This window comes from Ursus maritimus, unplaced genomic scaffold (genome assembly GCF_017311325.1).
Source record: "Ursus maritimus isolate PB19 unplaced genomic scaffold, ASM1731132v1 scaffold_19, whole genome shotgun sequence".
Taxonomy (NCBI): domain Eukaryota; kingdom Metazoa; phylum Chordata; class Mammalia; order Carnivora; family Ursidae; genus Ursus; species Ursus maritimus.
Window position 1 is genome coordinate 14194213 of NW_024424341.1, and position 13597 is coordinate 14207809.

Sequence of the window (13597 nt, forward strand, 5' to 3'; positions counted from 1 at the left end):
AATGGCCTGGCTGCCTGTCGGGTGCGGTGCCTTAGCCAAGGTAGAGAAGCGCTTGGTGTCGCGATGCCACCCCCCCATCTTGGCAAGAGCCTGGCCCGCTCGGGGGGCGGGGGGGCTGCGTGCCGTCTGGTGGGAGCCGGGGCAGCCCTGGGCTTGCAGGGAGGGCCCAGGGGTGTGACCAGCTCGGGGGGCTGGACCCCCCTCCCCAGAGAACCGGGGCTGTGGCTGGGGTTGGTGTGTGCCTGGCAGGTGGGACCAGATACGCTCTCAAGCCTTTCAGCTGGCCGATTGAGACACAGCTCATGATTCTGAAATCCCAGCCTGTAGTCCCCTTCCTCTTTCCTCACTTGCAACAAAGGACGGTGATGTTTCCTAAGCCTGTGGTCACGGTACGGTGACAATGTCAGTGCTTCCCCCCGCAAGGACCAGGGGCTCAGGAGTGGCTTTGTAGAGGAGTCCTGGAGTTTTTGGTTTTACAACATTTCACTGAAGTATGAAATGTCCAAAAATGGAGCAGATGTCCCACGTGTACGACTTGGGGACAGTCCGCGAAACAAAGCACCCGTCAGCGGCACGGGGGACCCAGGAACGGATACACGACCATCTCCGGTGCCCCCTCCCGGTCAGGTCACAAGCCCTTCTCCCCACACCCGTCTCCCCACTCTCCCGACTCCCAGCAGCATAGACCTGTTTTGCCCGTTTCGCTTCCTGCAAAGGAAGTCAGACAGGACCGTGTACACCTTTATGTCCGGCTCTGTCGGGCATGTCCGCGAGCCCCGCGGTATAACCCGTGGTGTAACCCGTGGTGCGGGCGGCCCTGCTTCCTTAGCCCGCCTCCTGGTGATGGGCGTTCGGGGCATAGGCAGTCGGGGGCCACTAGGAATAGTGCTGCCACAAGAGCCACTGCAAGGGCCTTTGGTGAACCCGCGTGCCTGATGTTTCCGCTGGGCGTTGGCATGTCATCACAGCACTGGCTTCTGCAGACGCTGCTGGACATTCCTCCGAAGTGTTGGTACCAGGCCACGCGCTCACTGGCAGCAGCTTTCCAGGAGCTCCGCACCCTTGTCACCCTCTTGGTATTGTTGGCCTGGGGGTGGCGGTGGGGGGTGAGGGGGACACCGTGGTATTGATGGCATTTGGTTTTGCTGAGCTGAGTTTGAGGACTGCAAGAGCCAGATGAAGGGGGGGCGCGGGGAAGGGTGCTCCAGGCAGGTGGAACAGCCTATGCAAAATGACAGAGGCACGCAGAAGTCTGGCCGGAACTCCGGGTGGTGGCTGGCATCGCGGGAGCCAGAAGTGTGAGGGCTCTGTCAGGGAGCTCGGGTGTGGTCCTGAGAACAGCCTGGAGCCAGCGAGAGGTTTTTCTCATCCTGAGCCAGCGGCTACAGTGGGTCAGGCCTTTTGTGCTTTCTAGTCCATTGATAAGAAAAACTAAGATCCAGAAGGAGCAGAGGACTGGTGCAGAGTCATCTTAGTAGAGGCTCTAGGATGCAGGCCCTTCCGAGCCTCCGTTTGCCCGTCTGGAGAATGGGAGTGGAGCCGTGGAAGTCAAGTCCATAAGTACTCGGCACAGGGCCTGGGGCCGGCGTTCTTGTTACTCTCCGCGTATTACTGTTTCTCCATCAGCACACCACACCCGCCGCCTCGCTTGCCTTCCAGCTGGCAGGGTAGGAGTAGGCCCTCCTAGCTCCCGCATTTAGGAAGGGCTGGCCCCGAACTCCAGCCCCAGCACCCGGTTTTCCTGCTCCACGCAGGTCTCCTAGGGGCTGGATGTCTGATGGTAGTTAATTTTATGTGTCACCTTGGCCAGGCTATGGTGACCAGTTGTTTGGTTAAACGCCAGTCTGATCTCGCTGTGTAGGTATTTTTTAGATGTGATTAACATTTAAAGCAGTGGACTTTTATTAAAGCAGTGGACTTTTATTAAAGCAGATTACCCTCCACCATGTGGGTGGGCCTCATCCAATCAATTGAAGACCTTTTATAAAAGCAAAGACTTTTCCAAGAAGAAGGAATTCAGCCCCAAGACTATGACATCGAGGGGCACCCTGCTGACAGCTCTCTCTGTGGGTAGAGCATGTGACTCTTGATCTTGGGTCGTGAGTTCAAGCCCCACATCAGGGTAGATTTTATTTTAAAAATATATCTATACTGCAACAGAGAAGTCTTGACTAGTTTCCAGCCTGCCTGGCCTGCCCTGTGGCTTTTGGACTCAAGACGGCCACATCACCTCCGACCTGAATTTCCAGCTTTCCGTCTTGTCTTACAGATTTAGAATTTGCCAGCCCCCATAACTGCATGAGCCAATTCTTTAAAAGAAATCTCTTTCTCTATATATAGCCATCCTATTGGTTCTGTTTGCTCTGGGGAAGCCTCATACAGTTGCCATTTGTCTTCGTGGATCGTCTCATCTAGGAAATGGGGCGAAGGAGGCGACTTGGATCTGGACACAATCAAGACACGCTCCGACCCCAGAAGATCAGCCAGTGTAGCCCTCAGGGCCAGTGGGGGACCAGGCATCTGGTTAACCGAGGGCTCCGGCCATCAGTGCTACCCTCCGGACCAGATATCGCAAACTCAGAGATCTGCAGAGACCTGGCCGGGAGCAGGCCTGGTATGATCATGCACCAGATACGATATCTGCCTCATTATGCCAAGTGCGAGCTAAACCAGAGCCCTCCCTGGGACGTGGCCAGCCATTAGGTGGCCGTATTGCAGCCGTGGATGTAGGAGCTCAGTGCTCGAAGTGTGGTCTCCGATGGGCAGCCTCAGCATCCTGGGGGCTGGTTAAGAAACGCAGACATTGGGGCACCTGGGTGGCGCAGTCGTTAAGCATCTGCCTTCGGCTCAGAGCGTGATCCCGGCATTATGGGATCGAGCCCCACGTCAGGCTCCTCCGCTGGGAGCCTGCTTCTTCCTCTCCCACTCCCCCTGCTTGTGTTCCCTCTCTCGCTGGCTGTCTATCTCTGTCAAATAAATAAATAAAATCTTAAAAAAAAAAACAAAACGCAGACCTCGAGGTCCGTCCTCAGACCTGCTGAATCAGAATCTGCATTTTAGCACGACGCCCCTCCAGCCACCCCGCTGGCCCGCGTGTGTACTTTAGCCCACCGCAGAATCACCAGGAGGGCTTGTTAAAACACAGGTTGCTAAGTGCCACTCTCGGGACTCCGACCGAGCAGGTCTGGTGGGGCCCAGGATGCTGCATTTCTCACAAGCTCCCGGGAGATGCTGGGGTGGCCCACCGGGGAAACACACATGGAGCCGCGGGAGCCCTGGGGCCACCACCGCTGGAGTCTCTGCTGTCAATGATGAGACCCCACGGAGCGGGATTCGCTGAGTGGGTGAGGACCCAAAGGCCTTGAGGGGTGCACCTTGTAGGGCCGGAATCCGTTATCCCCTCCCTGGCCCCATATCCACCACCTGGCCTGCCACTGGCATCCCAGCACTGCGTCTTCCGGTTGAGAAGGGGAGCCCAGAGCCACACTTCTCAACCGGTTTTCAGCCTCGGCCCCTTTTACGTAATCCGTACACTTCACACATCTGAGGTTTCGATCTGCTCCGCCGGCCCCCAGCCATCAAGCATTGCTGACAATGGCACCAGCTACCGGCTGTCATTCTAAGTGCTTTCCTTCGCTTAATCCGCGCAGTACCCTGCGAGAGCACTCTCACTGTCATCGTTTTGTCGAGGGGGGAATCTGAGACCAGAGAGATTAAGTAACTCGCCCAAGGACACACAGCGGGTAAATGGCAGAGCCAGGGACTCAGAGTCGGGTGTTCTGAGTCCAGAGTCTTGTGCTCTAAACTGTCGCTGGCACCGATCAGAGGACTGAGCCCCCATCCTTGTGACTGCCACTGACCAGACTTTGTAGAGCATTCTTTCCCATAGTGGGCACTGAAAACGGAATTTCTTTGTTTCATCTTCGAAGTATCAAGTTAAACACGCTTTTTCAAGTGGCACGTGCTGCCCCCAGCAGACGTCCTGCTAGGCCGTCCCGTTGGTGTACTAGCCCCATACTCCCACCAGCTGAGAATCTCCAGCGTGGGGGCTGCTCCCTGGGCACCTCAGCCCCAACCTTGGCCTTCCAGCCCCTCTTTTCCCCATCTGGCTCCCCTGGTCTCCAGCTCAGCCCCACTGCCCACCTCCCTGTGCCGGCCTCTCTCGGTGTCTCCCTGGCACCGCCCACCGCTGAGTTGGGAGCCCTCCTGGCCTCAGCATCTCCTCCCTGTAGTGAGTGGGGTACGCAGCCGGGCTCCTGGGTCCTGAGCCACCGGAGCCACTAGTGGGCAGAAGGATGGAGTCAAGCAAACAGGCCTTTGGTCTCAGCATCAGCCTTCCCTGTTTCAGAGACACCACTGCCCTTCTGGGGCCTCAGTTTCCACCCTTGTGAAGTGGGATGTGAGGCCCTCTCCTGCTGGTCTCTTGGAAAAATCATGAGGGTGCAGGGTTTGAGTAACGGCTTTGTGATCTTTGTAATGTGCGTCGGGAAGAGGTGGTTGTGATTTCTCTGAGGCTGGGGGTGGAAGAGCCTGCCTGGTGGCTTCTCTTCCTCCCTCATGATTGGTGCGTATTTATTCAGTCCTCAGTATGTGTGCTTGCTGCCCGACATGCTGGGGAAGGAGTGGTGATCCCTCCCTCCTGGACGTTACATTTTAGGGGGAGCAGACAGACAATATGCAGGCAAATGGACGAGTAAATTGTATACTGCGATGATCTGTAAAGGGCACAGTGTGGGGCTGAGACAGAAATCACATTAGCCCGGGCGACCAGGGAAGGCTTCTGATAACCAAGGCCCATCCTGTGAAGAAGAGCATTTCTGGCAGGGGGGATAGCAAGTGCAAAGGCCCTGAGGTAGGAGAGAGGTTGACATGTTTACAGAGCAGGAGGAGGCCAGTGTAGCTGGGACAGATGGGGTGAGGGGGAGGGTGGCATGAGATGGGGTAGAAGCCTGGGGAGAATTGGGGTTTCGTGGGGCCTGGGAGGGGAAGCCACTGGAAGATTTTCAGGTAGAAGAGCAATAGCATCTGCTCTGCATGTGTAAAGGCTCCCTCTGGCTCTGGGTTGCTCAGGGAGACCTGTCATGGGCCAGTGCATGGCTGGGCAAGATGATGGCAGTCTGGCTGGGCCAGTGCAGTGAAGTGGGGCGACAAGGACATTGCTGCATGTGTCGTGGAGGTGGAATCTACAGCAGCCGTGGGATAGATGGGGGGCAGGGGTGAAGGAAAGAGAGAAGTCAAGGATGCTGTGTTCCTAGGTTTCTGGCTAAAACCCAAATGTTCTGCACCCGTGGTTCAGCACCCGAGCCTCCAGAGCCTGTCGTGTCCTGCCTGAAGGGCAAGATGCGTTAGGAGGTGGGGCCGGTGGACCCGGTCGGGGCTGAAGCCTCAGTCTTGTTCATTGCTCTTCATTGCAGGGCCCTCGGTATTTGTGGAAGGGATGAATGGGAATTCCCAAGCCCTGCCCTCTCTCCGCCTCATCTGTAAGAGGGACTCCTAGTTTTGTATCCTGCCCTTCCAGCTCCTTCCCTGGGGTCTGGCTACCCTGGAAGGCCTGCGCCCACCTGGGCCAAGAGTCGGGACCATCTGCGAGCAGGCCCCAGCTCCCCAGGCGCCCTCTCCAGCCCGCAACCTCAAATTACCTGTGGGGCGGGTGCTACATTGAGGAGGTTTCCCTTTGGCCCAGATGCGCATGGCAGGCCCAGCCCTCCCTTAATGACACCTTGTCCGCCTGCCCTCCTGCTGGAGTAGGAGGGGAGGGGGCCCGGGCCGGCAGAAGCTGTGATTTCTTTTTCCGTTGCGTCAGGCCTCAGGGTCCGGCCCGCCTGCCCGCTGCCGGGCTGGCACAGAGGGGCCCACTCTGACCCTCGCCTGCCCCAACTCTGGACATCATGTGCTCCCCATTTCGGGGATCCAGAAGCTTCCAGCCAGAGGGTGAGTTGGGGATGGGGAACGTGCCTGCCCGGAGCAGGGGGAGAAGTGCCCCTCCCCGGCCAGCTCTTGCTCCCCGTAGCTGGGGCCGGCCAGCTAAAGCAGGTGGACTTGTCGTGGGCTCCAAGGAGCTCGGGACTGACCCTCCCCTGGGACTTGGCCCTTCTGGCCATGCCCTCAGCCAGGCCGGAGCCAGTGTGGGGTAGGAGGACGGCGCAGTGACACTGGAGTGATGACGGTGGCTTGGACGTGGGGGAGGGCAGGGGAGAAGCAGCCCCAGGGTGTTCACATGCGTGTGTGCCTTCGCCTCTGTTCGTCCGGGGCACGTGTACACGGGTGTATATGCGACCGTACACGTGTGCGTGCACGCACGGGGAAGTCCCCGACACCCCCCAGAAAAGAGCAGATGCCTCCGACTTGGCAGCAGGGGGAGCGCTGTGGCATCCGGCACGTCATGAAGGGGGCCCGAGAGCTGGACGGAACCCCGCCCCATCGGGGATGACCCCAGAGATGGGGACAGTGTGACTCCAGAGGAACTGGGGTTCCCTTTGGCCGGGCTGACTCCCCTTCGTTCCCACCTAGGTCCTAGTTCCTCACCGTGCTCGGCTGTCCCCCAGCCCGGGCCTTCCTGGGGGCCTGGAGACCCGGTTCATACTTGCCTCTGTGGCTTCCTGGCCCTGAGACCTTGGGCAGATGACTTCTACTCTCTGGGCCTGTCTCCTCATCTGTAAAATGGGGATGACTGTTGGGGCCACCCCACCTCCGGGTGGCTGTGAGCATAAACAGGCGATCTCTCAGCCAGTTAGCAAGGTGTCCGTTTTGGACATCCCTATCCGCCCTCACCCTGCACCCTCCCGACTGGGTCAGGGATTCGCTCGCCCCTCCCCCACGCGGAGGGCCACCCAGCTGCACACAGGGAGAGGGAATGCAGTTTCCCCAGCCCTTCCAGTGGAAACTAATTTTTACACGACAGGAATAAATCCTGCGGGCAAATTGCAGTCCTGATGCTCTGGGCTCGCGTGATGATGAGGTTGTAGGGACAGACGGTGGGAGGGAGGGGGCCGAGGACTGGCTTTGTCACTGTTCCGGATTCTCCCCCGTCAGGCATGCCCCGGGGTGCGCTGTGTCTGGAGAGGGAGAGGGGCCTCTGGCACCAGCCCCACACTCGCCCAGGCCTCGTGCAGACCGGGGCCTCCGTCTGCCCGGCCACAAGCGGGCTGGCGCTCAGGATGCGGGCCGTGGCCGGGGTCAGAGGGAGAAGGCTGGGCCCAGCGTGGCCACTGTGGCTTGGTCCCTCCTGCCTGGCTGACAGCCGCCTCCTCGCCAGCCTCCCTGCTGCCTCTCGGTACTAACATGCCCTTCTCCCCACAGGGGCTAGAGTCAGCTGTTCAAAACACAAATCAGATCGCGTCACCTCTCTGCTTAAAACCCTCTGAGACTCCCATCACTTTCAGAATACAGCCCCAGTGCCCCGCAGGCCCTGGCTGCTCCCCCCGTGCCGTCAGCCAGACTGGGAGAGCTGAGACTGGGCGGCCTTCTTCCTGCAGGATCCCTGTCCCGCCCAGGTCCGGGGACCTAGTAGATGGTCGGTAACACTCTAGAGTGAATGACAGGATTGCCAGATCGATCGCGCTCAGCTCGTAGCCCGTGCTCAGAAGCACAGAAGTTGGATTTGTGTCCCCCACTCTGGGGCAGTGCCTGGCCGGTCACCCACTCAGCAGTGAGGGGGTGAAATAATAGGGAACTGGAACCTGGCCTTTGTGGGTAAGTGGGGGCTGGACTCATGTGACGGGGCCTATGTGAACTACACACGAGCTACCGGAAATAAGACCCGACCACCGGAGTCTGGGAGAGCTGTGTCTTGATGTCTCGTGGGCAGATGGGGAAACTGAGGCACAGAGAGCCAGAGGGCTTGTCCGCGGGGCCTTGTTGTGGGTGGAGCCCGTAACCCCCTGGGATGGGTTTCTCCATACTTGCTCCGGATGAACAGCTTGCACTTGGAGGAAAACAGAACTGCTTTCGAGTAAGCAAATGCCGGTAATTAGCCGTGACGGTGGAATTAGTACGTAAGGCCCTGTACGTGGAATCTGGGGGAAGTCATGTGCGAATGAAAGAGTAAATTCTATGTTGAGGATAAGGGCCAACTCAGGCAGAATCTGAGCAATGTGGAGGGTCTGTCCATTCACTGATTGATACGCTCATCTTTTTGATCCAACAAGCATACACGAAGGGCCTCCTTGTGCATCAGTCACTGTGCTTAGGCCTGGGATACACAAGATGAACAAGAGTGCAATGAACAAAGTCAAATTTCGGATAAGTTATCAGGAATGAGCTTCCTAGTGGCCAAAGCGAAGAGGGCAACCCGAGCTGTTATAAGCTCCACTGTAGCCACAAGATGCCAAAATGTTAATTGCTCAGGAGAAGCCCAGGTTTTCCTGGCAAAATGAACGTCTTAGATGCGCATGTCCACTGTGATCTGTTGCTAATCTGACAGGGGCAACTTGGACTTGCGTGTGTCTCATAGGTAAAAATTGACCGACACAGATAATAACTTCAAACTAAACATGCCTACCAGGGACTCATTTTTCTTCATTCTCCTTTTGTCAAGCTTTTGCCTTTGTCATCCTGCCGTAAACACACCTGTCCTTCCATCTCTCTACCCCCATCTTGAAGGTCAGGTGGTAACAGCTCCTCAGGGGGGAGGGGTCAGCAGATGTCTATACCCTCTCTGACCCCCACTTCTATCCCCCAGACTGCCAGGAACTGCTGCCACTGCCGCCAACCCCCATGGCCTACATCCCTAGTGGGGGCGCCCCAGCAGCGGGGGCAGCCCCCATGGGCTCCCAGTATTGCGTGTGCAAGGTGGAGCTGTCAGTGAGTGGCCAGAACCTGCTGGACCGGGACGTGACTTCCAAGTCTGACCCCTTCTGTGTCCTCTTTACAGAGAGCGATGGCAGGTGGACTGAGGTGAGGCCCCTCCATGTGCGTCTGGGGCAGGTGGAGCGTGGCTGGGTTGCGGGGGAGGGACTCCCACTGGATCCCGGGACCTCCAGGTTACGGACGCCCTTGGGTGGGACAGGGATTACTTAGAAGATTGTTGCTTTTAATATTAAATTTGAGAAGGCGCCTGGCTGGCTCAGTTGGTAGAGTGCGCGGCTCGTGCGTTCAAACACCACGTTGGGCGTGGAGCCTACTTAAAAAGTGAAATTTTAGCTAAGATGTATTTAGGGCCACCTGACTGGCTCAGTCAGAAGACCACGCGGCTCTTGATCTTGGGGTCCTGAGTTCGAGCCCCCCATGGGGTGTAGAGATTATTTAAATAAAATTTTATTTTATTTATTTTTTAAAATATTTTACTTATTTATTTGTCAGAGAGAGAGAGAGAACAAGCACAAGCAGGGGGAGTGGCAGAGGGAGAAGCAGGCTCCCCGCCAAGCAGGGAGCCTGATGTGGGGCTCGATCCCAGGACCTCAGAATCATGACCTGAGCCGAAGGCAGACGCCCAACCGACTGAGCCACCCAGGCGTCCCTAAATAAATAAAATTTTAAAAAACGAATAAATAAAATGTATGTATATTATTACTTAAAATAATGATATTTGTGTTTAAGTTATTATAATTAAGTTTTATATTTATAATTGTGTTTATTGCAGTATTTTTAATTCCTATACTATATAGTTAAAACCTTAAAGTTTTACAAAATGCTTGCTTCCATTTTTAAAATAACTTTCCAGATTTACTCCTAAATGAACGGACAGTCAGGGAGGAACAGACAGAGAAATGGGGAACTCAGGCTTTAGTCCCAGAGCTGGAACAAGACCCAGGTCTGTCACTCCCTGCTGTGTGGCCTTGGGCAAGTGGCTGTCCCTCGCTGAGCCTGTCTCCTCATCTGTGAAATGAGGATTTTTTTCCCCCTGCCTACCTTGCAGAGCCCCAGAACTAGGGAGGTGGATGGTGCCAAGGACTTCTGAACTGGCAGACTTTGGCCTGAGGGCTGGGGAGAGAGAGAGCTTGAGGAAGGGTTTTGAGACGTCCAAACCATGGACACTTTCAAGTTCTAAAAGTTGGTTTTTATTTTAAAAGGGGTCTATGTTCATTGTAGTAGATTTGGAAAAGACAGGTAGACCTGGAGAAAGCAGAACGGTGGGAAACCTGCGTGTCAGGGAGAATCACTGTTAACGGTTTGGTATCCAGCCTTTGAGGTGGTTTTTATATGCATGTAAAATTTCTAAAATATGTATTTATTTTTAATAGCTCTTCAACTGAGCCACAGTGGGCAGCCCACCGAACATACTGTGGTTCACAAAGAGTTTTCACAGGTGTTGGCTCCTTCTTATGATGCCAAGGAAATGGTGCTGAGACTGCTGACCCATTTTACAGAGGGGAAAACTAGGGCCCGGGATGGGTAGGGACTCCTCTGTGTCACCCAGTGTGTTGGTAGCACAGCCACAAGTGGGAGGCAGAACATGGGGTCAGCTGAGGACTGAAGCCGGTGTGCCGGGAGTATCCTGGGCCCCTCTGCCAGGTCTCTGGAGCCCCCACCCATCCATCAGGAAATGGTGTCCTCCCCACTACACCCCATCCTGACTCATGGCACCACCCACCAGCACCCCCCTCCCCCGGACAGTCTCTCTCTCACCCAGGCTGACCACCCTTGCTAAAAATAGCCCAGGGCCAGGACCTCTTCCATCCCTGCTGCTCCAGCCCTCGGAAATGGACTGGGTGGGAGGAAAAATCAACATAGTCCAGGCCCCAAAATAGACGATCACCCGGACTCCGCGGTTTGGGGCCTCGGTGTAGAGAGGCCAGGAGGCGGGGTTCCTGCCCCAGCCCCACCCCTGACCCATAAGACAAGGCCCAGCCTTTACCCGGGCCTTGGTTTCCACAGTGAGGGGGGGGGAGCTGCACAATGCCCAGGTACAAACACCTGCCCCCACGTGCCCCTAAGGACCCCTCCTTCTCTCTGTTCCGTCTCTCAGTTTCCATGTGTAATGTGGTTTGAAAAAAGGGTTCTTCCAAGATGAAAAGGATGGAAACCACTGATAGTCAAATCCCTTCGTTTTACAGAACTGGAAACTGAGGCCCTGATGGGAAAAGGGACTTTCTGTCTGCCACTTACCTAGGCAGAGACACGCCTCGAGCTCTTCCCCTGGCACCTGGTATGGGGCCAAGGCCAAAGGGTTCAGAGTGTCAGTGCTAGAGTCAGACCTGAGTTCAGATCTTGACCCTGCCCCTCTAGCTGTTCAACCTCGGGCAAGTCCCTTAACCTCTCTGTGCATCAGTGTCCTCATCTGTGAGCTGGGAGTCACCCAGGTAACCGTCCACGAGTCGGTGTTCTGCAAGTTTGCAGAATGGTTTCGGGCAGCCGAGAAGGCTTGAGCCAGCCGCCTGACTCCGGCTCCTGTTTCCCTGCCCCTCTGCTAGTATGACAGGACGGAAACCGCGGTCAACAACCTCAACCCCGCGTTCTCCAAGAAGTTCGTCCTCGACTACCACTTTGAGGAGGTGCAGAAGCTCAAGTTCGCCCTCTTCGACCAGGACAAGTCCAGCACTCAGCTGGACGAGCATGATTTCCTGGGCCAGTTCTCCTGCAGCCTGGGCACGGTGAGCCGGGCGCCTCCAGGGGGCTAAGGGCAAGGCAGTCCCCACCCCAACATCACGCCGCTCCCAAGGACAGGGTAGCCCTCGGCCGAGTCCCTCCGGCTGCTTTCCCCAGCCCCATCTTCCTGGCTGGCTTCCAAGGTAGCACTGGCAATGCAGGTAGCCCTGGGGGCCAGCAGGTACAAAAGGGGGTGAGTAGCCTGGTGGTTTGGGGCCAGGCTGAGGAGTTCCCATCAGAAAACACGGGGCATAGTGCCCGCAAGCTGTTGCCACACAAGAATGGGGACCCCGCGTGGCCAGAACTTCTGGTTGTCAGAAGTGAATCAGATGTGGTCTTGACTTCCTGGCGCAGGAGCACTGACCGCGGCCAGGGCACCCATGGGAGTCCGTTTGGGTGGCTGGCTTACTGTGTAAACTCGGGCAACTTCGTTCCCCCATCCAGCTCCATCCTTGGTGAGCCCGTGGAGTTAGGCGGTTGCAGGGCTAGGAGCCCCTCGCCCCCTGTTCCAGCCGTCTTAGGGCCGGGTGCCCTTGGGCGAGCCTGCCCCATCCTGGGCCTCCGCCTCCCCACGGTTTCACCTGGGGCTACTGACCACCGCCTAGCCACAGTGCTGGTGGAGGGAGTGCGTGCACCAAAATGGTCTGGACCTTCCACCAGAGGGGATGGAACAAGCGAGGGCCTGTCCTGCGATTCCTGCCCAGGGTCCAAGCCCTCCAGGGGTAACGGGAGGGAGCAGCAGGGTGAGCGGGCAGGGTGGGCAGTGGGTGGCCAGGGCCTGGGGAGAGCTGGGGGGTGGGGTGGGGGTGGGGAGGCCTCTGGACTAGAGAGAAGCCCCCTCCCAGGAGCGTCACGTGTGCCAAACCACAGCCCAGCCTTTCTCCTCCGCTCCTGGTCTGCCGGTGCCCTTGGGCGCCCCCAGTGGCTGCACCCGCAGGACAGGGGTGCAGGCGGTGAAGGAGGAAAACCAGCACGGGGCGGGGGACAGGAACATGTACAGATGAGCATGAGCTCTGGCATTTCCCCCCCAAGACGCTGAGAACCAGAGGGGCCTCCGAAGAGTGTGGGAGTGGGGTGCACAGAGATGGTGGAGGGCAACTTGACAATGTGTTCTGCTTTTCCTGTCTGTACGGCATTGATGGCTGAGCGCCGTGCGAACGTCTTCCCTACTCGGAGCATGAAAATACTAGAGGAGTCAGGGTTTGAGCTTCTCCATCAGGGATCACACCCTGAGGAGGGGGTGGGTGGGTCTGTAGCTGGCTTTGGGGGAGGCCGCGAGGGGGCTCCGAAGGTGAGCCTTGCAACAGCCTTTGCCTGGGGGCAACCAGGTCAGTGGGGGTGGGCCCTCCAGCAGGTGTCTTAACCCGTCCGGGCATCAGTCCCCTCCACTGCCCGGTGGAGTTGGCGCTGGTTGCTGGGAGGACAGGCAGGCAGGGGGAGGTGCAGCCAGCGCCGCGTGGAGCCGTGGGCTGTGGGTGCTGCCTGTTGAGCATTTCTGCTCCCCACCAACCCTCAGGAGCGCCACTCTTCTCTCTCCCGCCCCCTAGATCGTCTCCAGCAAGAAGATCACTCGGCCTCTCCTACTGATGAATGACAAGCCTGCGGGGAAGGGCTTGATTACGGTACCAGCCCCCTCCCTGCTTTCCGCACCCCTCCGCCTCTGCCCGCTGCCCTCCCCCATCAATGGGCTGCTTCCCTGGCAGATAATCACCAGCTTTGTTTGGAGTAAAAAGGCCCAACTTACAACTTAGCAACAGGTCTCTTAGCAACGGGCTCCCGGCTCCACATATGATGCGTTGGGGGCCGCCAAGCTGGGAGTAGGGGGCTTGCCAGAGGCTCCGGTGGCCGCCTGCTCCCAGGGCAGGGGCGCTCCACCTCGTCCCTGAGGGCCACCATAGCCCTCCCAGCACGCCCACCCCTCCTCGTCCCTGCCTGCCCTCCCTAGGGGGGGTCTTTGAGAAGCGCCCTGCCCGCGGATCCCTGTTTGCCGTTGCTGTGCACAGCGATCCCAGCCACGCGCAGTGATCCCCGCGATGCGCAGCGATCCCCGGATCCCCGCCTGTCGCAGGCC

General features: G+C 57.6%; 1 protein-coding gene across 1 annotated transcript in view; it reads left to right on the top strand.

Annotated features, from left to right (window-relative positions):
* The first annotated feature begins 8683 nt into the window (after positions 1-8683).
* Positions 8684-13597, top strand: part of CPNE2 (copine 2) — a 29973-nt gene continuing 25059 nt past the window's right edge. Inside the window, exons 1-3 of the mRNA XM_008702611.2 lie at positions 8684-8895; positions 11352-11531; positions 13074-13148. Of these exons, the coding sequence (XP_008700833.2) occupies positions 8716-8895; positions 11352-11531; positions 13074-13148 (435 nt within the window). The 5' untranslated portion in view covers positions 8684-8715. The remainder of the gene's footprint in view (positions 8896-11351; positions 11532-13073; positions 13149-13597) is intronic.